This window comes from Ambystoma mexicanum, chromosome 10 (assembly GCF_040938575.1).
Source record: "Ambystoma mexicanum isolate Mex_15411 chromosome 10, UKY_AmexF1_1, whole genome shotgun sequence".
NCBI classification, from domain to species: domain Eukaryota; kingdom Metazoa; phylum Chordata; class Amphibia; order Caudata; family Ambystomatidae; genus Ambystoma; species Ambystoma mexicanum.
The window spans coordinates 110950878-110975267 of record NC_090932.1 but is presented as its reverse complement, the minus strand read 5'-3'; the positions used below and the strand labels follow the sequence as shown (position 1 = coordinate 110975267).

General features: G+C 48.2%; 1 protein-coding gene across 2 annotated transcripts in view; it reads right to left on the bottom strand.

Annotated features, from left to right (window-relative positions):
- KCTD9 (potassium channel tetramerization domain containing 9) overlaps positions 1-24390 on the bottom strand; it is a 411318-nt gene that overhangs the window by 246385 nt on the left and 140543 nt on the right. For both annotated transcript variants that reach the window (XM_069617594.1, XM_069617595.1), the window contains exons 4-5: positions 8152-8251; positions 7280-7338 (exon numbers count right to left, since the gene is read on the bottom strand). In XM_069617594.1, coding sequence (XP_069473695.1) covers positions 7280-7338; positions 8152-8251 — 159 coding nt within the window. The remainder of the gene's footprint in view (positions 1-7279; positions 7339-8151; positions 8252-24390) is intronic.

Sequence of the window (24390 nt, the reverse complement as noted above, 5' to 3'; positions counted from 1 at the left end):
TTGCGAAAACTCAGTTCTACAAATACCAAACCGATTATCTATTTCCAGCCATTAGCGAAGCTTGGAGAATGGAAAAAATGTCTATTGATAGTACATTCGCGGGCAAACGGTTCAGGCTAGCCGGTGATGGACAGTGCGACAGCCCAGGATTTTCAGCCAAGTACTGCACCTACCACTTTCAGGACATGGAAAGTAAGAAAATTGTGAGTTCGGTGGTCGTGCAGGTGTCACAAAGTACATCCTCAGTGGCCATGGAGAAAGTTGGCTTTGTAGCATCATTGCAAGAACTACAATCGCGGGGAATGGTGATCGACCTGATAGCCACGGACAGACACGTTTCAATTGCCAAGACAATGAGAGAAGAGTACAAAAATATAAATCACCAATTTGACGTTTGGCATCTTGCAAAAACAATCAATAAAAAAATGTCGGCTGCAGGTAAAAAAAAAGAAATGCAAGGTATTTCACAGTGGTCCAAGTCAATCAGCAACCATCTTTGGTGGACCTCAAAAACATGTGGAGGGTCGTTGGAAATTCTACAGGAAAAATGGCGGTCAGTAATGCTTCACTGTACAAACGTTCACCATTGGAACACAAACCAACATTTTCACAATTGTGAACATGGCCATTTGTCCACAGAGGAGGCACGGAAGAAGAAGTGGTTGATTCCTTCATCACCCACTCACAAAGCCATTGAAAAGATTGTATTTGATAAAAGTATAACAAGAGATTTGAGGGGACTCACGGAATTCTGCCACACAGGAGATTTGGAGGTGTTCCACAATATGTGCCTCAAGTACAGGCCAAAACGATTGCATTTTGGCATGGAGGGCATGATAAATCGGACTCTTCTAGCGGTCTTGGCACATAACCATAATGTTGGCCGTCAACAAAGTAGGACGACCGGAACTTTAGGGACGCTTCGCTACAATAAGGCCTTCACTAAAAGAAGTAAACAATGGGTGATCAAACCAGTGTTTGAGGATATGCAATATGAGTTTATTGAGAGACTTATTGTTGACGTCCTAGATAGGCACATAAATGGAATTGTGAACGAACCTGTGCAGGGGACAACTGCATTGCCACCCAACATCGCCTCTGTTCCATGTCCACCTAAAGAAGAGCTCATTGAGAAATACACATCACGGTTGAAATGATTGTAATTTGATTGTCTGTTCTCTCGAGTCTCCTCATGTCGCTGGCCCATTGAATATGTGTATCTATGTAATGTGTAAATAAAAGTGATTGCTCAGTGTACATACAATGTGTCTCTCCAACCAAACAGTAATATAAAACATTTTTCAAAAAATATACAATGTCTCCGTATTTATGGTTCTCTGGGGCTGCAAAGATGGAGTGTAAATTTCAAGTCCTGTGAGATGGCCTTACACTGAATGTAGCTAACTAGGAATGTGTGCTCGTACAAAGTGAAGGTCAGCTGCTTTGATTTTTTGCTCGGGTGCCGGAATGGCCCACGACTCAGTATAAGGTTCTATTGTTATTTGACCTTGACAGGCCGGGACCATCCCGAAAGACTTCATTTTGGGGGTGTGGGGCAATAACGTAAGAAACGATAATGAATATAATTTCAGAAACGAAAGCCATTTCATGTTCGTTCATTAGAAGAAATAACGTCGGCATAGAAGGAGTGGTATTTCGGGGCTGCCCTACGCACAGACACAATGGAAAATGCAAATATAATGTAAGTAACTCTTTAGATGAGTTTATACCGCAATTTAATTACTATACAGTAGCTTTAAAGACGGGTTAAGTTGTACTTGTTCGTTCTATGTGGCATATTGTTTTGTACCGCGCACTATCTTGAGGAGAACCATCTCCTTTTACGGAAGCACCTCAAAACATTCCTCTTTGCTTCTGCTTTCTCTCTCCCTCGCCCCTGCTACAACTGGTCCACTGTCTGCGACCTCGGTCCTGGGCCCTTCCACTCTCCACCTGCACTGCCTCCCTGTCAACCCCTGCACTGGGGGACTGTCTCAGTATCCTACGCCCCCCCCTGATGTATAATACCCAGTTTCACTGTCCTAGCTATGAAATAATTTCCCGACCTAATATATAAAATGAATAATTTTAATAAAGATCTGATGGTGAGACTAATTTCATTTTTTATGTTTTTCAAACAGGTACATCATGCATTACTGCATGTGTCACGATTACCAGACACCGGCGGATGGCTTTTTTAACCGCCAGTTGCTTCTCCGCGTGAACAATGTTACCACCCTGATCATTTTATGGGACGATCACCAAGTACAAGTATGCCCTTACGCGGTACTAACGGCTAGATGCAACATACATACCGTTGTGGTGGCCTAGTGCCTCGTTGTTGGAACAGCCATGCGATTATCAGTGTGACCGCTCAATATTCAAATCGCTGAATATTATCAAAACATTTGATGTCAAATAAATGTACTTTGCCAAATGTACAATCTTCCGTTTGCTTTTAAAACACTTTCATATTCCGAATTGTGACGCTGTATTGTGAGATGATCAAAGACCCTGTGTACAGCAAAGGAACATCGTGTGCCTCAAAAACGAACTTTTTGGAACGTGAGCAAATAAAAATGCAAATCGCTGAATATTATCAAAACATTTGATGTCAAATAAATATACTTCACCAAATTTACAATCCTGCGGTTTAATTTAAAAGTACAGTTTCATATTCCGAATTGTGGCGCGCTGTGTTGTGAGCTAATCTGTGTTGGTTTCCGGGTTCTGTGTGTAGTCGCGTAGAAGACGCCTGGGCGCGTTTGCCTACGCAGCTCAGTCACGTCACGGATAGAGGCGGGGAATATGAATGTTTTGATCAAGTCTGTTTCAGGGGCGGGGCATTTGATTTAGTGCCGCAAAAGCAGGTGAGCCAGGGCGATGGGGGGAAATGATGGGATTATCAGAAAATGGCAGCTGATTTCGAGTGCGTTAATGGACGAAAAGTCGGGTAAGGTCCATAGGAAAGTTTTCTACGATCTACCGATTTATGCTTAACACATGGCCGAACCATAGGAACAATAAAAAAAAAGTCCCGGAACTTTCCTTTAACAAAATAACAAACAAAAGTTACTTTCAGCTTGCACGTTGGGTGATATCTTTTCACCCGTGGAGCCCCTTCGTTCTGGCTCAGACCCTTCTCAATTGTTAGCCTCCCTCTGCCGGGTTCACTGTGGCTTTTAACACAATCTTCATCTGTAACACTCACAAATCTCAATGTCTTTTTAAACAGTTCACTGTGGACATCCCTCTGCCGGGTTCACGCTTGTCAACACACTGCTAATCGGACTTCAGATTTCGCCCACTTTTATCAGCATCCCTCAGTCGGCTTCACTCTTGCCAACTTTACGATGCCGGATTTGCTTCCCTTAGATTTACGCTTTATCTGTTGGTCAAAGGCTTTCGACTGTTCAGAAGATTTTACTAGACCCCTGTATGACCACTTTGACCCCCTTCTCGCCTTTCTCCCAAGGCCCTGTGTTTACGGTAGTTTAACAACAGGGTAATTGGCCAGAGTTTCTCGAGTGAACACCCACGTAGTGCTTGACCCTGCTATGCTGGCTTTCCCCCTGCGTATCAATAGTTATTTGTTCTTTCTCTAATCAGCCGCCTGCTACTTTCGTTCAACACAGTTAGGTTTCTCATCGGCTCTCCCCTCGATTCACTGGCTGCGATGAACCACTTGGCTTTTCTGGTCTCTGGAGTCAAGGCCGGTACCATGGAGGCAAAGAAATATCCCCGGCTTGGTTGCCAGTGGAGGAGGACCCTGTGTACCGTTGACATCTGCTGCAACACACACTGGCTATTGTTCGCGGTCTTACGATTTTTTCTGCAAAGGTGTCACAGGCCTTGGTCGGAAAGGGCAAGGTCACTTCTCTCCTTGGCACCCTCTCGATTTGCGCTGTATTTCTCCTCTTGAACTGCCGCGCTAAGTTAGCTCTCTCTTTGTGCAGTCTGTCTTGCTCGTATTGTGCTCTCGTGCTCCACCTTTTATCCCTGTGGGGAAGGGAAAGGGCCGTCAGGTGTGTAAGTGATTTCGGTAAATTGCCTGACTTTGCCTGACCCTGGCGTTGGGACATGTCAGGTGAATGGCTCTGGTGCTTGTCCGTCTTTCGCTGTGTGCCAAAGTGTTTGTGTCGGAAGAGGGTTGGGGGGGGGGGGGGTAGCGTGTTCGAGTATCCTATGGATTAGGATGGGGAAAAGGTATAACAAGAAGGGGGATACTGCGTCTCACCTGTCAGTGTTAGGAAAGATTTCTTAATTGTAGGTAATTTTCCTTCCATGTGGCAACCCCTAAACATTTTGCTGTTTTACACCCTGATCTAGACTTTGCCAGAGAAGCGCAGCCTTCTGCCGCACTCCTCTGGGCTTTTCGCTCACTTCTGCCGGGAAACGTCATTTACCGTAGTTCTTTTTCTCATGTTGCAGCTTTCGCGCAACATGACACAAGAGGGCACTGTAAGCTAAGTTACTGCTCTCTTGGGTCTCTAGTCACTCTACAGGCCCTATAAACTCTCATTGGATTGTTAACGAACGGTGCAAGTGAATCACGGACGGGACTAGTGGCAGCGATCGTTTCTTTGCGTTTTGAGCTCCTTTTGGCTGTTTAAGCGCGTTTCTCGCGCTTAGCCCAAAATGGTGGCCTGGCTTCCAAAATGGCCAGACCACGAGGTTCTTTGTCCTGCCCGCTGACCGTCTTGCCCCCTTCACCTTCCCCAGGTCGAGCCGACCCGGGGCCTTCCTTATTTGGGCATGTACTTTCCCGCGAAACACAGATGCTTTCGCAGGCTTCTACAGGCCTGATGTGAGCCTCCAAGATGTGGACTGGGATGTCTGGTCCCAATACACATCCTGGGTGCCAGAGAGTCTAGTGTGTCTTGAATGCCTGGGACCACAGTGGTCCGTGATAGGTCCACGTATGTGTGAGTGTTTTGTGAGCAGATCTCCCATTGGGCCCCCCTCCGTTTTGGCGCGAAGGGAACTCTGGATAAGAGGACGCTGAAAACACCACTACCACGTCGATCTCCTGAGTTCTCACGAACAAACGATACAGGAGCCAAGTACCCTGCAAGTAAGAGGCTGAACCAAGGAATCGCTGGTGACCCGCTGAAGGACTGCTCTGCACTGTTGTCGCCCTGTGAGACCATTCTGCCTCTGATCGAACAAGAAGGCCTGTTCTGGCACTTCGACCCTTTGGAATAGTGGGAACAACTATTCTCGGCATCTTCATCATCTCTTGCACGTAAGCCTTCGGAAGCGTCTCTGGGCCATCCAGTGGACTGACCAGCTTACCCAGGAGTCTTGCTCTGTAACCACTGTCAGGTTGCTGCTGTATTCCGAGTCTTTGGCACTCTAACACAATTCTTACACTTGTCATTCCCAAGTCTGAAGTGGGAAGTGTGCATTGGGCTGAAATACACACGGCCGCTGCATTACCCTGCTGTGGTAACAATCTGTGCGGGTTCGCTGCGTTTGGGACATCCTCAACTCCAACTTCTGCTGCCGCGGAATCTACACATCGCCGAGACGTCCCCTGCTCGTATCTGAACCTGCCAGCACTGAAACTGACGCGGAGAAGCCTGGGTCTGCCTGCATCGGGGACTGGTGAGTAGCAACGCTAGGAACCGGTCGCCCTCCTGCAGTAGCCTGTAGCTTTTCCTCACTGTGTTAAACAGCATGCCTTTTTCGCACTCGCGCTCTGCTTCTGCCCACAAGTGGAGGCCGCGCTTGAGTAGCGGACATCTGTTCGCCCTCATTTGTTCACCGCTCTGAACTGCCCGATTTCCTTGAAGAGACTCCCCTTGGCCCGTTGGCACCAGCGTGTGCAGGTACTTTTGAGCACAAGGCTCCACTCTTCGTAGGGCTCGGACTTCCTTCTAGTTAGGTGGCCTCTGAAGGCGAACTGGGTCTAACGATTACTTGCACTGCCAGTTTTCCTCCCCATCTAGGTGGTCTGCATATTTCGTGCTTCTAACTCTTTAGACCCTTCGGTAATTGTATATATATTGTATTTGATTGTGATGTGTTGGTTTACTGGAGTTTTACTGTGATTCTTTACTATGGTCAATGTTACAGAGGCCTTGTAATAAATGTGTCTATATTTTTAATATAACACCTGCTTGGAGTGATTTGGAAGTGTCCTTGCTTTGTGTGCTCATTGCGGGCTTTCAGTCACGCTCACCCCTCTTGAGACCTAGTCTTGACTGCCGCCATCGCTATCCTGATTGGTCTGGCTTGTCCAGAGGTTACCCTGTACCAAGAAACTAGGCTGGCCTTCTGAACCTCTGCCCCTCCAGGACAGAGTTCAGAAATCCATCTTAACAGTCAGTGTCCCACTTCCACTCCCCAAGGACCCTCCCCATCTAGGAGATCCTCCCTCACTGGTCCACCCCCGGAAACTGGATCCAATAGCGATGGCTGTGTCCTGGCCACCTGGATGGCAGATCCAGGGGACTAGTCAGGGAGAAACCTTCAGGTTTCTCACACTACTGAAAGAAACCTATATCCATTTGGCCATAAATTCTGTCACAGGCGAGCCCATTTGGAGTCATGAGTCAGCTCACATGCACATGGTCATCCAGTTGTAGAGTGTTCAGCCGCACTTTAAAAGGTACCAGGTTAATTCTAGGGAAAACATCACATCCTAGGGGAGCGCTGTCACCCCTGTGGATGCCACTACTCAGGCTCCAGCGCTATGGGGAGAAGAAATGTTCCCCCCAGCAAGTCTCATTTCTTCCTTGCAGGCTCAGCCTCAGTAGACAGGTTGTCCCACTACTGTCTGAATGGAGTCGCTGCAGATACCACAGCCAATGATAAGGGAGATAATGCACCTCCATTAATTACACACCCCTTATGGAAGGTCTGGGCACTACACTCCCCACACCACCCAATGCAGCAAGATCTCCAACGCTCAGGACCCCAACCTGGCTAACCTTTCAGCACCCCTCATGGCACTAGGAGCGACAGCATAGGTATCAACACAGGAGTCATAGAAGACACTGCTATTTTGGCACCTGGCTCCAACCACATATTTCTTTAAACACAGCCAGTTCATTAATCCTTCCAGTTCATGTGATCTTAAGTCCCTAACCAAAGTCGTCCTGATATGTGCCTTGTCCCACTCTTGCATGAAGTTATACCACCTAAAACCTCTGCACATGCCTTGCTGTCCAGTGATATTTAATATTTAATCCAAACTGAAGTTTTACAAAGCAATAAGCTCATCATCATGAGTGCTATACCCATTCGACATTCGCAAGACTTTTGTTCAACTGACCTCCGCTTCTGAACATATGGGCTAGCATGCTGTCAGGCTCCTTACTGAGTAATGTGCTCCTGGAAAAAAAGAAAAACAAAACAGATTAACTTCAAAGATAATTACTGTTCGGAGATTTTAAGCCACGGGCATTCATCAACGGCTTACAATTGTGTGCACTTCCCAGTAGAGCAATAAACCTTTAGCAAACTGAAAAAAGGGTTTGGACAAACTCCTAATTATGAAAAGAATACCAGGAAAGATATACTTATTTGTATATAGAAAACGTCAATTTTTCTGCACTCATTCAATTTCTACTATATTTTATTGTAAAGTAACCAAATTGCATTTTTGGGAATTGCTCAAACCATTTTAATTTGTTGAGTGTACAGGTCGTCGCCTACTTAAAAATCTGTACAATCAGTGAACAAAAATTACATTATTGTAATGTTTTGCAAATTATAAGAGCCTGCCCTTGCATAGCGGTAGAGAATAACTTGTGCGTATGTAACATGTTACATTTTATTGCTAAGTGAATAGGGAACTGTTCAAACGCAATGTGAAGGATACTGGCGTGCCCAATTTGGCAACACAATATACTTTAAGCAGCATCGTACAATTGCTCTACTACGTTTATGCAGGCCTCAAAATGTGCGCTTGCCTCTTGACCTATATCTGGGGGATCATTTACTCTGTGCAAGTAGGAAATGGTTTGTTGTGTTCATATAGAGAACTGTAGTTCATATCAAGGGCTGGTTACTTTGTATACCTGGGAAGTAGCTTATAATAATATTTTACACACTAGTTTGATGATGAAAAGTGCTACCACGTGTGATGTGCCTCGATCCCTCACAAAGCGAACAAACTCATCACATGCTTTTGAACGCTCCTACCGCGTAGTTGTAAAGTAGCGTCCTCCAACATTAAGGGTGAGCCAATCCGAGTGAGCACCAGGAATTTCTTCAGGCCCTCTGAGGCCATCTGTTTGTGGAGCTGCATAAAACAAACAGGATAGAATTAATTTATGTGGGAAATCTGAAAGTACACGCTTCTGTGATGGTTGCATCAGAGTACATCACAATCCTCACAATAAGTTATTATTTGCATCTAAAGTTTCTCACCATTGCCACATTGCTTACAGAACTGAGACAAAAAATTGTGAAATTGGGGTTAAGGAACATTCAAGGTGCTGTCACGTTAGCGTTCCACTTAGAATGTGCCCATTTCGTAGGCGAGTTAATATGGTTTTCAATTTTGTCAAATTTCAGTTTTAAAAAGAATCGCCTCGCTGCAGTTTCCAAGTTTAACATACACGTTAACCAACTTGGCGACTATTTAGCTACACATTTGTATAGCCTTTTGTTCCAAGTGAAAGTACAGACAGCAGTTCAGAATCATTTGGCCCAGCTGCTCACATTATCCTGTTCACAATCGGAAAATAGATGTACTGTGACATTAGATTTAGAGCATGCAACCACAGCAGAAGGCTTTCATGGTGCTGGTGGACAAAAGTTTTTTAAAAGATATTCAACCTCGGGATGGGGCGGAGTGGAAGGTATTAAGATTGCATATTGAAGATAGGTTGTTAATAATGAGTCACAGTCCATAAATTCAAGGAAAGTATGTTCCACAAGAAAGCCATATTGTGAGAGGAATATACTGAGTCTTTGGTTACTAATCTTAACCAAAGACGCTGTATATTCCTCTCACCACAACCCGTTTTTTGTGGGGTGGTCACAAATGGCATAGGGAGGGGTGTTTTGTAAATCGATTTCTTACAAATGCTGGCATAATCTTGCTCAGCGCCTTATGCGCACACAAAGCCAAAAGGGAACCAGCAAAGGGACTGGAATAATGTGTTCCTACCTACTCAACAACAACAACAAGTGAGCTGGTGAAGTCTGGATAACCAGATCCTGGATATGTACATAGATCCTTTCGGCGACCACAGATAAGGCTCCAAGAATTTTGCTTAATGAAACACACAAATGAATTAAGATTATTTAATGAGGAAGAGAGAAAGTATAATATCCTCTTTAAGCTATTAGTTGAAAGAAGCAGTTTGGTCTCCAGTTAAGACTTCTATTAGTAATCCTAGGTTCTGTCCTTGCAACATAGGAGTAGAACACAGTCTAAGACATTCATGAAAGAATAATCCTGGATGCCATCTTTTTAACTGGATTCCACCTAACAGGATCTCGGAGTTAAGCGAGTTAAGAGACAGCAAGTTCCTCTCCAAACTTCGAACATGTCCACTCTGAAATTGCTGGCCACCAAAAACAGACTCCCTCCAGCTAGCAAAGGACCACAGTGTCCTTGGCATGCGTTTAAAAATATAGGATGTTCTTACTGGGCTGTTTCAAAAGCAGCTTTGTGTCCAGGGTACAGAAAAAGGGAGACAATGCAACGCCACAAGGTACGAGCAGATTCTTACAATTGTAGATTGAAAGCGAATGAGGGGGTGAGGAATAGTCTTAACATTTCTCAGGGACGATTACAGGATTGGATGGCAACCGCAACGCCTTAGACTTTTGGACCTACATTGAGCCCCCGGAGGCAGACAAATTACAAACGAAGGGGAAAAACCAGAGTTGGCACCGAGGGGGTGGGGGGTTGTTGGGAATGTATTACTTGTTAAAAAACATAATAAAAAGAACTTTAAAAAAAAAAATCTTAGATTGAAATGGAGGCATAGATATAATCTGGTTCCTCTGGAACATGAAAGATGCCAGTGAACACACACACTCCAAGATTCCAAAACATTTTTAAGAGCCATCTAATCTGATAAACTTGACCCATTTGTTGGGATTTTCAGAAAAGCCCATAGGGCTGTAGCACAAAGTTGCAATGCTTCAGAGTCCCAGCAAAAGACAAGGTCATACTTCAATCCTCAGAACAAGCAGGCACTTATCACGACCAAAAACAGCCATGATAACAGACTTGCTATAAATCTCCTTGTGAACATTTGCTTTGTCACCTTGCAAAGTTTATTGTAGTCTGGCACTTTCAATGCTGGGCTATTTCAGGTGAGCAACCCGAGACCTTGACAACCACCTGCAATCCTTTGGACTTGTTACAACCATCGGTGAAACAGCCATCACTGCTTCTGCTCTGAAGATTATCCTGTGAACTTGTTGTCACTTCAGAATCCCGCTCCACAGTAGGCCTTCATGAATTTTGGACTCAAGCATTTCCTTCCATTAGCCATCTGCCCAGTAGTACCGCTTGCTAGACCATCCACCTTGCTAAGCCCAGTACCTACTGGAGTCAGACCAAGGGAGCCAGCTCTGAACTATTCAGTTACTCGTTAGGGCTCTGGTCCCTTCTGTTTCCCCATTGAGGTCTCTTCAGCCAGCATCTCTTTCTACCCATTCCCTGCCAAACATGTGCCTAGTGCAGAACCGCACGCCTGCCCAACATCCAGATGTAACAGTCCACTTGCCTACACAGTGTACCTCGTAATATGTACAGGGTGTCCTAGGGAGTTTGAGTCTTTTCATCCTCCCCATGTGAATAAGGGTATGTTGAACCTGACCATTTTCTTCTGCAAGACAGGTCATCCAGTACAATGGTGCCAGTACCGTTTTTCAAATGGAAGCCAGCTTTGGGTTCACGATTTTCTTCACACACACACTTGCTTCTGTAGCTGCCGTAATAGTGCAGAATTGAGAAACATTTCTGTAGGTTACGTAAGAAAGGCATGGTATCAAAGTAAGACAGACAAATTGACCACAGTTCAAAGGTGTTTATTGAACTTTATCAAGGGTGTGATAAATGCCTGGGAGCAAGCTAAAACCATCAAATAATAAACAATGCAATCCTAGTGGAGTCTTAGCAACATAAAAAAAGCCTATACTAAAAAACCTATTGCCAATCCTTACCGCTATGTCACAAATAGTGCGGGGGTACTGTTCATGAAAAAGAAAAAAGTGTTCACAAAATGATGTCAGGATGTTCAGGCATTTGGCCTCCCTTCCCGATGTTTTCAGCAAAGGACAAGGTGGTTCACTCGAGCATGGCACACTCTTGGGCTTCTTCGGCACAAGGACAAAGTTCCTTTTCAAGCATCAAGGCCTTCTATGCTTAAGTTATCAAAGGTCTTTTGCTTCAGGGGACCTGATGTATCAAACGAACGAAAAGTTCCTTTCCAAGTATTCACATGGGGCGATTCACTCTTCATCCTGGATCTCCCTCAGTCGGACTCAGATCCCCTTTTCACAATTAGTCTCCCTCAGCCGGGCACGGAACAATTACAATTCAAATTATCTATCAAAAACTTTAGAATGTGCACAGGGTTTGGCTTGACCCGTTGCAGGACCACTTCGATGTCAAAGTTCACAATTTCACACCCTCAGTTGGATACCTAACGGAGTCCTTCGAATGAGCACCGACTTGGTGCCGGAGCACTCTGTATATAGTATCTTGGGTTTCAAAAGTTCAAACACTCCTTGGATATTCAATTACATTTGCATCGCTCATCACATATGCCTTACGCTCTGTTCTTTGCAGATGTCTTCATACAATGTTGACGCTTGCAACCTTGGTTCTAACAAACCGGTCTGATATCAGTCTCCCTGACTCACCGGCTTGGCTGACTTTAATGCAGCGGCTTTGTTGTTGGAGCCAAGGACAGTACCACGGCGGCAATCGCTCTTCCCCGCCTCGGCTATCGATGTTGGAGAGCCCCGGCTACCTTCGACAAACTATTCACCTTTCTTAATCTTGAATTCCCGGTCTTCTGTTTCTTTTTTTTGAAGGCTCGTGAAAGTAGCGGTCTCCTTCCTCTGAAACGACCAAGGGCAATTCCCTCCTTGGAACCATTTCTGGTCTTGCAGTCTTTCTCCTTGTATTAAACTGCCATCTCGGAACTGCAGCTTCCTCATGTGTTTTGCCTTGCTCGGAATGTGCTTTCGTGCTCCGCCTTTCATCCATGTGGGGAAGTGTGATGAAGTCAGGTGTGTGCGATTATCAGTAATTGCCTGACTCTGCCTGACCCTTGTGTTGGGACAGAAGGACATACACAAGGAATCAGGCCGAGAGAAGAAACTACCCCAATTCTCTAAGTCATCAACCCTTATAAAATAAGGCTATACAGATCTGTAACATATCCACTTATCAATTAATATACAAACCACTTTGAATCATACCAAAGAACAACCACAGATCGATTGGAAGGAGATCAAGGTATTACCCAGCAATAGCACATGGCCACCTCGTAGACACGGGCAGCAATTCACCAACAACAGTTAATAGATGGGAAGGAGTGGGAATGATAATATAACAGCACTACCAACGCAGGGATTATGCTTGCCCCCTGGGTGTACTAAGATCAATAATTTAGCTGGAGGCCAGCCTCACCACTGCCCCTGAAACTAGACAGTCAGGAAAGGGATGAGAAGAATATACGACCAATGAACTACTGACAGTAAATAAATAGAAAATAGCTGGTGAGTGATAATATACCACCACTATCGAACTAAGGGATAATGCTTGCCAAACCTGGGGTTCCAAGCCCAATTTATCTGCTGGAAACCAGACAAGGTATCACCATAGAAACTATACAATCAGTAAACCAAGAGAAAGAATATACCTACCAAGTATGACAACCTGATACATAAAACTAAACTACAAGGATTATGAGACATACAACCCCACCAACCAAAACCTCACATTTTTGAATACTTAATTCACACAAAAACGTGCACAACCATCTCTCTCACAGCAAACCGCATAGACTTCACCACACTGCAACATCAAAACATAGATCGCAACAACAGCACGCCAGGACTCACTTCGATCCTATATGCACACCCAAGCTCAGCGCATAGTGAAAACCAAGCTGCCAACAGTACACCACCTCTCACTTTCCTACGCCCTCTTCACCCACTAAACCACCCCCCCACCTTTTGATTACAGATCCGCCCGAGTGCCTGGAGACCAACTCCGTTGGCGATGTTGTACTATATAAATAGCTTTAACATTAACATGTCAGGTATACGGCTCGGGTGTTAGTCCGTTGTCGCCCATGGTGAGCTGTCTGTGAGAAAGTGTTCGTGTCGGGAAAGGGGTGGATGTTGAGTTCCTAGGTATCCTACCTGGTAGGATGGGGAAAGGGTGTTATCAGGGAGGGGATACTGCGTCTCACCCTCGAGCGTCCCACTTCCATTCCACGAGGACTCCTCGTCCAGGTGATCCTTCCCCACTAGCCCACCCCCAGGAACTGGACCCAAAAGCGATTGCCCTGTCCTGGCCACCTGGATGACAGATCCCCCGGGGACTGGCGGGCGAGACACCTTCAGGTTTCTCACAGTAAGCTGCAAAATAGTATATTCAACTGAAACATGTGTTCAAAATGATCCTTTTTTTTTTAAATAAGGTCATGACTACTGCACAATTCAGTGCTAGGAGTACCAATCCCAAAACAAACAAAAGACTAATGATGGTCAATCGTTATTGGAAAATGTCAGGGCTGGCAGGTTTAGCCACTGAGCTCTTTGGAGACCCATTTATCTTGAGTCGTGTTTTTCACTATGAAGCAGGTAAAATCTTCCAGTGGGAATTGTTGGAAAATCTTTAACAGAGTTTTTCCGATAGTCTCGGAATTCTGCATCAGCATTTACAGTTCACGGTTACCAAGTCCATTGGGGATCTTTGACTTAATGTACAACAAATTGTCCCAGTCATTGCAGAGTATAGGAGACGTTAAGGTTGCGTTAATCAAAATGTTTGGGTATGGCTCTTCTTTGCATGCTGCATGTGACTTTTTCAATGCATTAGGGGAGGATAGAATTTTGTGAGGCAAAACCTGTGTACCTTTTATTTCCTTGTTATGTTCTTTGTATTTTGCTTTGAATAAAGGTCTCTAGTGTCCGAGAAGTCTGCACGCAAAGCAGTTTCAGCCATCTGGAGTGCTTTCGTTACATCAATTGATTTAGGGAGTGAACAATTGAGGGGGTCTGTTTTTAGTGGTGCAATACCAATGTCTGTCTTGCGCAGCCTCCAGTTGTGTACTTCCAGAGCAATGTTGGAATCTGCTAACAAAGGGATCCCAGAGATATCGCATAGACCCCACTTCCCTTCGTTGACTCTTCAGTGACCAGTGTCCACTTTTGATGGTATAAGGCTGGGGGGGCAGGATTTCAAGAGCTTGGTTCGAGAGTGAAATGTAGGAGTAAGAGGAATGCCAAGTTGGTCAGAAAAGGCTGCCCATCAGAATGACTGATTGCTCCAAGACTATCATCCCCAAGGAAACAATTCAACCCAATTAATTACCTTTCTAGTAATTTGTCCCATCTCATATTTAGCTCCTTATGAACTGGGTTAGGCCTAGTTCTGCCAGACATAATTCTGTCCCAAGAGTGGCAAACCCTTCAGAAAATAAATGAAAGCTCAACAAACCCTATACAGCAGTCATTAAAATACAGAACAAAGAAAACCCAGTAAATTGTACATTTGACCTCCTCTCCGAATTGGACAGGAGAAACAGGAGCAGTAACGTGTACACATGCAATTTCCCCTTACATGGCTGCAGTGGTATCCGATTTGGAACATATTTTGGCATGAAAATGTATATAAGCAGACTCAAGGAACCACAGAAAGGATCCAATAGTTGTGGTAAAGTCTAACGATTTGCACATGCCATACACACAGTAAGAAACGTCTAGTGGCTGGTTTATCAACAAAGATTCCAATGACTTTATTAAAGAAGGTAGCAAATCCATAGCTTCAATTGAATTTGCATCAACATTCAATCCAACTTTTTTTTTTTTTAATTTCTTTATTGGCATTTGCATAAAAACAGCAACAACAAACCAGACCACAAACCACTATACCCCCCCCCCAACATGGCACGAGATATTCCACAAGCCAAAAGTCAGGCCAAAGTGTATATAAATAAACAACATAGTGCAATGATGCAGAGGTCATATACCGCTCCACAGCAAGTCTTTAGGCACATGCATAACGAGGTAGTGGACCCAAGGCAGTACTGTCCCTCATTCCCCCTTAGTGAACCAACAATTCAAAGTCATAAACCTATCCCGCGTTGCCCATAACTGGCGGCCCTCTCAGCTTGGTGATGGCAAAGCCATGAGTATCCGTGGTGAAGCGGAGTTTGAGCGCTCATCACTCCCATGAAGGAGATATGACGTATACGTATCCCACATCCTAGTGTCCCCCCAGGTGTTCCTCCTCATCACCCCCCCATCTCAATTCCATATCGTTACAGTACAAAATGTCCCAGGACCATTGGGCAATCGTCGGAGCCATGGCACTACCCAAGCCCATAGCAACCCTCCGCTTGGCCAGGATCAGCAGGAGAGTAACCAACTTCCTAAACCCTTTCGGTACCTGAGCAGTGTATCCCAACAAGCCCATCAGCGGATCCAGAGGATACCGCTGGCCCACGATCTGCCCTATCACATCAAACCCCCCCCCCCCCCAAGAACCGGCCAAGCGATACACAGTCCCACGCCACTCGGAAAAACCCTGCGGGTTCATACCCACACCTCTTGCAGGCCGCGGACCTGTGGGAAAATAACGATGCAGCCACCCTGGAGAGTAATAGTATTGATGTAACAAGCTTAAAATTGGTATTGATGGCCCCCTTCCTCGTACCCTCACATCAGTATAGCCACACTTCTTCCGAAACCTCCCTTCCCAACAGCTGTTCCCACTCTACACGCGGAGATGATGCGGACAGCGATCTGCTCTCTATCCCCGCTGCATAAAGCCGCCTGACCAACCCTCGATCCAAGTCTCCCTTAATCACACTAACAAATGCGCCACCGGGGGTTGCCCGGGAAAGGTTGGAAAAAGCTGCTTCAGCGCCACCCGAAGCCTGTAATATGTAAAGACATCTAACACGGACAAAGCCCCATTATTTTGCAGCTGCTCCATGGTTAGGAATGTGCCATTCGGGAACAAATCTGCAAACTTAACCAAACCCAGCCGCTTAGTCATGGCGACATAGCCTGCCTCGCTAGTCACAGGTATACCAGGGATAAATATGACCGGGAGCTCCGGCGAGTAAAGTATAATATTCGCGGGCGTATGCTCCAACCGAGACCAGGCCTTACATGTTAACTCCACCATATTGTGTACCACCCCCGAACGTGTCGGGGACGTCAGAATAACCGGCCAGAGCAAAGCCGGGGACGCAATGGACCGTTCTATCTCCACGTGCCTATGTTCCGCCACCAATCCATACCAAAACCGTACGTAACTGGCCTGAGCAACCCAGTAATATAATTCAAATTCAGGCAACGCAAGGCCCCCACAGCGGACAGGCGCAGTAAGCGTACCCCACGCCACCCGCGTTTGCTTGCCGGCCCAGAGAAAGCGAATCACCGCCGATTTGAGGGCTTGGAAGTAACTCTTAGGCGCCGGTATAGGAACATTAAGAAACACATAAAAACCGGGGCAGAATGGCCATCTTGACCACAGAAACCCTCCCATACAGATTGAGCGGAAGGGAAGCCCACCTTTGCATATCTTCCTTAGACTGCTGAAGCACCACCTCATAGTTACTACGGAACACCAGCTCCCTAGATCGAGCCAATGTTACACCCAAATACCGTGTACTGAGCATGTCCCATTGAAACCCCCACTCGTCTTGAAAACGAGCCTGCCCGTCCGTCAAAGGAAATATCACCGATTTACCTGGGTTCACCTTCAGCCCAGAGAGCTCCCCAAATTGCTGAACATCTAACATAACCGGATTTAAATTGACCTCAGGGTGGCGCAGGAACAAGACCCTATCATCCGCGTACAGCGAAATAACCACTATGGGAAAACATCTGGATCCTGCGATGGAGATGAAGCTCCCTCACCCTCCCAGCCCAAGGCTCTATGGCCAAAGCGAACAACGGAGAAGACAAAGGGCACCCCTGACGCGTCCCCCTTTCAAGCGGGATCCGTGCAGTAACCTCCCGTTGACCCTCACCCGTGCCACCGGTTTTTCATATAGAAGGGACACCATAGCCAGGAAGGAGCCCCCCCGAGACCGGATCTACGCAGAACCGTAAACAAAAAGGGCCATTCAATAGAATGAAAGGCCTTAGTGGCATCCAATAGGACTGCCACAGCCGGGTCCGTACTCGGGAGGGCGGCCATGAACCCAAACATCCACCTCAGACCAAACGACGTCGAACGTCCTGGTACAAAGCCCACCTAATCTGCTTTCACCAACGTGGACATCAGCGGCGACAAACGAGACGCCAAGATCTTGGCCAAGATTTTATTATCCAAATTTATCAAGGAGATCGGGCGATAAGAGGAACAATCCCCCTCAGGCTTCCATGGCTTTTAGAGCACCACCACCAAGGCCTCTCTCAAGGATTCCGGCAATTGACCTGTAAGTACCGCCTCCTGATTTACCCGCAGTAAATAGGGAGCTAATTTGTCCGCAAAACACTAACTTGAAGGTGAACCCATCTGGACCCAGGGACTTCCCATTGGGTAACGACTGTATAGCCTCCCGCACTTCCACCAGCGACACCGGCCTGCCCAGCCACTCCCTCTGCTCCTCCGAGCACCAGTACAGACCAACCTGGTCGAGAAACGCATCAATATCCGCCTGCGAAGCACGGGACTGAGAAGCATACAGGCGGGCATAAAACGTGTGAAACTCATTAAGGATCGCCTCAACCTCAAAGTGATTTACCCCATCCTCGTCCATGATGACCGCCACCCTGCCTCCCGAGGTATGCATCCGCGTGGCCCTAGCTAACAGCCTGCCTGGTGCCTGACCCTCACTGTATTTCCGAGGGGCTGACCTATCCCATAAATACTGAACCTCCCGCTGGGCTAGGGTGCGAAACTCCTGAAGACACCGCATGATATCCCCCTGTTGGGCCTTGGAAGGAACAGGGGCAGCCTCCTGCAGCGCCCGTATCTCCTCCTTCTTCCTCTCCAACTCCTTACGCATCCTTTTCACTATGCCGGCTTCCTTGGAGATACATTCTCCCCGTATTACGCACTTAAACCCCTCCCACAGAGTCCCGATAGAGGACACCGAACCCTCATTCATTGCAAAGTAGTTAATTGCCTTCCCCAGTTCCTCCCGGAAACCACATCTTGAAGCTCAGTCCCTTTAAACCTCCACGGTAGTCTTCCCCCCCCGATCCGCCCCCTCAACCGAACTTCCAGGGAGACCGGCGCATGATCAGAGTGCGAGCCAGGTTTCAAACCCCCGATACCTGCCCCAGAAGAGCCTCAGACACCAGAAAATAATCCAGTCGTGCAGCCGAATTGTGTGGTGCAGAATGTGTACTGGCACACCCCGGGGTTACGCACCCTCCAAACATCCGCCAATCCCCAGACCTGTTGCATACCCTGAATTTTAACTGAACATCGGCTGCGAGAGCAAGAGTGGTGCCCAGTGCAATCCGGAGAGGGGTCAAGCACTGCATTGAAGTCCCCGGCCCATAGTACCTCCCCCGTGGATATATCCGCCAATTGCCGCTCAATCCACTGTAGTGCGTCAATCGTATCCTGGTTAGAGCCATAATAACAAACTTATACAGCCTCCCCTGCACAAGCCGTGGAGAATAAGCGCCAGTCCCTCCTGATCCCTCAATACCTTGACCAGTCGCAATCCCACCGACCTATGCACCAAAATAGCCACCCCCCGGGAGAAAGAGGAGTACGACGAAAAATATCTGTGGCACCCCCAGCATTTACCAAACTTCGCCTCGGAGTCCACAGTCAGGTGAGTTTCCTGAAGAAAGGCCACCTCCACCCAAATATTGTAAAACCTTACAGCATTTCGGCAGATAGTTAAGGCCCCGCACATTCCAGGATAAAAGCCTAAGTGACTCCATCACCAAGCGATCAAAAATTCATCATGCTAACAACCACCGACCCCCAACAGCGTTGTGTGTCCCGTGCCATGACCCCCTTAATCAACAACCAAACCCCCCCCAGTCCCCTACCGACAACTCCCCAACTTGTCGGTGCCACCCCTGCATCCTGCCCCCCCAAACACCCACCCAACTCCCTCCCTTAACGTGCCAGAGACACCAATTTTCAGGCACCCCAAACCCCAACATAAACAACCAGCTTTCGCGCTAAGGGGATCTACCAGCCCGACCCCCCCCCCCCGGCACCCCACCGTTATTTCACCGACTCTGTCCACAGAAAGCAGTCCTGAGGATCATGTCAGCGACCATGTAGCAAGCCCAACAGTTCCCGCCCCGCAAACCAGCCCAATGTAACGCCTCACTCGGCAGGCTCCTCCGGTAGCATATCCAAAAAGGAGGCCGCTTTGCCGGGAAGAGCATAGCATACTTAATGTTTCTGGCTCTCAGCCGCTTCTTCACGTCAAAAAAGGTTTCCCGAACAGCCTGCACCTTATCTGAAAAATCCGGAAGGAACCTGATGACATCCCCCTTATAGGACACAGTGCCCTTCTCCCGTACCTTCTGAAGAATAGTGTCCATGCCCCGATAATTCAGGAGGCGAGCATTCAAAGGTCTCGGTGGAGCTCCCGGAACCAGCCACCTGCCACTCGGTATCCTATGAGCCCTCTCTACCACACACGCCGGAGAGAAGCCCTCCGAGCCCAGTGCTTCCCTCAAAATGTCTTCCACCAGGCTTTCCATATCCCTTCGGTCTACCGACTCCGCCAATCCAACAATCCTCACGTTGTGCCTTCTCGACCGCGACTCAAAGTCCTCCTGTTTCTCCCGTGGCTCCTTCAGGACCTTCTGCACCTCCACCATTGCTCCGGACACACAGTTTGCAGCATCCTCCACCCCCTGAAATCTGTTCCTCCGCCTCATCCAGCCTCTCCCCATGCTTATCTTGCCTGACCTGCATATGATCTACCTTGCAGGTCAGGGTGTCCAGTTTCCCATCCACAGACTGAATCCCGGACTGCAGCTGCAGAAGCATAGCTTTGATATCCTGAAGAGGGATCTGTTCCGGCCATCAGGGCACCCTGCTCCGAGGAATCCACCATCGTTCCTCCGAGCTTAGCCTGAGCAGGCGCCTCAAAGTGTAGCTTGGCTTGATGCTTCCCACTCTTTCCCGATTTTGACATGGCAGGCAAAGAGGGACAGGAGAGAGGGCAAAGGTCCCGCTAACAGGAGTGCACCCAGAACAAAGCAGCCCCCCTTCACATCGGCAGGCCCCTCCCGGAGCCACCACTGCGCTGGCTGGACCTCTCCGTCACCAGGCCCCCAACCACAAAGCAGGAGGGGCTAGGCGCCAACCGGTTAAAGCGCCACCTCCCAGGACGATCCGCCTCCGCGCCACACCAGCGCACCTTCCCTCGGGTCAAATCGGAGCCTTCAGGGGCCAAGCAGGTACCAGCGCTGACTCGCCGCAACAAGCGGCGAAAAAACCTCACGAGTCTGCAGGATTTCGTGCCGGATAGCCGGGGGTGCCGAGGAGCTTCACAGACCTTGGGCCATGCTGGTCGGGCTCTCGAGCGCCCCCCCTAATCCAACTCATGTTAGCATTCAGCCAAAACACAAACTATATCCATGCCAAGTCTTAGGATATGCCATGCTGGAGTCACTATTGCAGTGGTATTTGGTTCAGAAGCCTTAAACATTCATCCACTGTGAACATTCATCCACTGTGAATGAAGTGTAGGAGGCAACAACAAAAAAAAGACCACCAGACCCAGATAATGAGCAAATATTGGAACACATTTTTGGACCAAGAGACCCCCCGCACACTCACCACATCCACACAACACACTCCTGCCACAAAGACACACACAAGCCCCTGCCACACACTCTACCTGTCTTTCTTTCCGTCTCTCAACCTCACTCCCTCCGCGGATCCCTCACATCAGTCTCTCAACCTCAATCCCTCTACTTATCCCTCACAATCATTTCATTTCAGCGATGGCAAACTGGCGTGGAACTAGTCAACCAAAAAAGTAATGCATTTTTGCAGTAAATATCCTTCCCCCTTTGACTCGCTCTCCCACCATGTTTTATGATGACTGCATTCCTACGCTCTTAATGCTCACACCACAAACAGTAGGCCGGGCCTATACTCTATTCTGATCGCCACCCCCACACTTGTTGCAGTAGACTTCTGCACCATTCCACATGCAATTTAGCTCTTTCATTTCACTGCAGCTAAACACTGATGGAAGACATTTTCTGCTCACTGTCCTCCATAATCTCCCAGTTTCTTTTCAATGGGTGTACGCAGTGCATGAACATATACGAATGGCTGGACTGTGGAGATGGGTATAGCCTCTAAATTGGTCCACACAGATCGTCATATGGATGAATTACTAGATTTCTCTATGTATGTAGGAGTTTGGCATTGCACACCTGTTTCTATTCTAGGACGTCTTGTAAGATAAAGCTACATTTGTCAGTGCCTATTAAAATGTCAATTAGGGAGACCACCAAGGGGCGCAGACGGCGATGGCTTCATGAAGCAGGAGCTCCGCCACATACCGTCGCACTGGAGCTTGCAGGGCTCCCCCCGGGGCAGAGCTAGCCCAAACACTGAGCGCTGGGGCCCCCCCAGAGTCCAGGAAAGGGGTGCTGGTGCGCCGTTGCTGCCCCAGGCAAGATTTGGGAGAAATAGCACAGAGGGAGCCCAGCAGGTCTGAAGAGTGCTGGAGGCCTAGCCCTGCTGGCGAGCCGCAGAGGACTCTGGCACCCCCCACTCCCCCCAGTGGGTGCAGAGTGTTTGTGCAGGCGACAGAGGACTGGAGCCTCTGGTCGGTGTGGGCTGGCCCATCGGAGTTAGCCCGCGCTGATGGACTGCCTTCGGGCGCAGGAGAAGTCTCTGGAGAGGCAAAGAACGTGGGCAGTCATTTGGGTCTGGGCCTTCCAGTGCGGCCGGGCCGCTCATGCAGTGCGGAGGAGGGTGCCCCCAGGAGAGAAGGATCAGCCGGGCGAGAGGGAGGATGGAGGAGGCACAGGGAGGATTTCACCTGAGTGTGGAGCCAAGACCGCTCCACGGCTCCAGCGGTGTGAAGAGAATTTGGCGGTGTAGCAGCCCGCCCTCCCTCACCTGTTCATACACCATCCTGGAACCCCACGGCACCTGTGGGGCACACGGGAGTAGGTGTGGAGGAGAGTTAAGGACAGGGAAGGACAAGTGCATAGCAGCCCGGGCCCAGGGCGGTGAACTTTCCCAATTAAGAATAAAGCCAGTGGCACACTGGCCCAGCCAGACGGGGAGGATCTCATCCACTACAACCGGAAGACGGACACAGAGAGCGGGGCCTAGTTGGAGCACACATTGGAGGCCTGATGTGCTGATGAGGCGTTGAGTGTGGGGCATTAACCAACAGGAAGGGGAAGGAGACGAGAAACACAGACCCTTGCAGAGATACCTAGGATAGCGGGGCTATATTTAGACACTGTCACTTGGGCATAGAAGGGGCAAGGAACTCCATTGAGATACGTGCCGGTGTAGAGTTGAAGGTGTGTTTGTGTGGAGCCCCACAGTGGCCATCTGGAGCCCCAGAACTGGTGGTCAGTCACTGGTTGTCACACTGGAAGAGGACCAGGGACCGCCTGGTTACAGAGGAGCAGCACAGACCGGGGTCCTGTCACTTCAGCGCTTTCGAAGGAGTCTGGTGGACGACCAAGGGTTTGGGGGGGGGGGGGGACTTCTTTAACACAGAACAAGATGGCCACAGGAGGAAGTACATCAGCACCAGCTTTAACCAGGGATGATCTAAAAGACATTTTCCAAGAGATCAATGCAATCCGGACCGATATCCAGGCCTCCATTTGCGACCTCAACTGTTGGGTAGACAAATTGGAAGATAAAATGGAGGGAATGGAGAACAACCATCTACACTTAGACCTCCTGGACATGAAATACGAGGCATGCCTGGCAGACTTGGAGATGAGCGTGGAACAATCCCTCTTAAAGCTGGACGACTTGGAAATTAGAGAGCGTCCGAACAACCTACGCATCCTTGGTGTCAGAACAAAAGCGAGAAACGGCGGCTGCGGTGGGAAGGAAAGTGCAAGCACTGATCAATCAGCTTTTTGCTCTAGAAGGAGGCAAGGGGGCACAGCTATAAAGGGCCCATAGAGGCGGCGGTGGAGGGGTCAAGGGCCCAACATCAATAGTGGTCCGCTTCCTGAGGTACAGAGTGAAAATGGAGGTCTTGGAGAAGACTAAGCGCTTGGGGAGTTTCCAATACGAGGGGGACACAATCAGGGTGTTCCAGGACCTGTCGGGACTCACTTTGACTCGCCGAAGAGATTGCCGCCCGCTCTCACAGTAGTTGACCGACAGGGGCATTAGATACCGCTGGTCATTCGCATTCGAGAAGATGGTGGCGGACTATCGCGTGACCAGTGTGGTCAAGAGGCGCAACAGGTACTCCAGGTCCTCAAAGGAGAAGATTTGACGAGGGTCCGGAAGGACCGTTGGTGTCGCCGGTGGAGCAGTATGGGCCGAGGGGTCCACAGAGTGCAAAGAAGAAGATGCCAGGTGACAGAAAGTTTAAAAAGCTCAATACCCCTCCGCAGAAGAATTCCGGAGACACTGGCTGAAGGGGGGCATCATCTTTAATAGAAGAATTTGAATAGCTAATCCAATGGTTTGGAGGGGAATAGAATGATCTCTGGGTCCCTTGAGGGCGTGCAGCTGACCATTGACACAGTGTATGGCCCAAACACGGGGCAGATGCAGTTTTTACAGAAGCCATGGGAGAGATAAGCCATGTCAGGATTGCTGCTACTGGGGCGTGGGAGGTGAGGGGGGACTTCAACATGTGGGCAGACCGGGCCGTGGATCATAGTAGGGGGCAGGACCCCGGGGTAGTGGAACCGGGCTACAAGATGGGGGACTCATGGGTTACTTGCTGGATCAGGGGCTTGTAGCCGTATGGATGGAAAGTCGCCAAGCAAAAAAGGGGTTATACCTTTTTCTCCCCCATTCATGGATTCCGAACACAGTTTGATGACTGGGTTTTTATACCAGTGCCACGTTAGTAGGGTCACCAGTAGCGCTCACTCACCCATCAGTTGGTCAGATCATGATTTGGTGGTTATGGGCATAACACTGTCAGGACTGAGGCCCCGGGAATCACTATGGCGGTGCAATGACGTCCTACTGAAGGATATTTCTTTGTGAAAGAAATGCGAGAGGCGACTGAAGAGTTCTTCCAGTTCAATGTCATGGGGGAG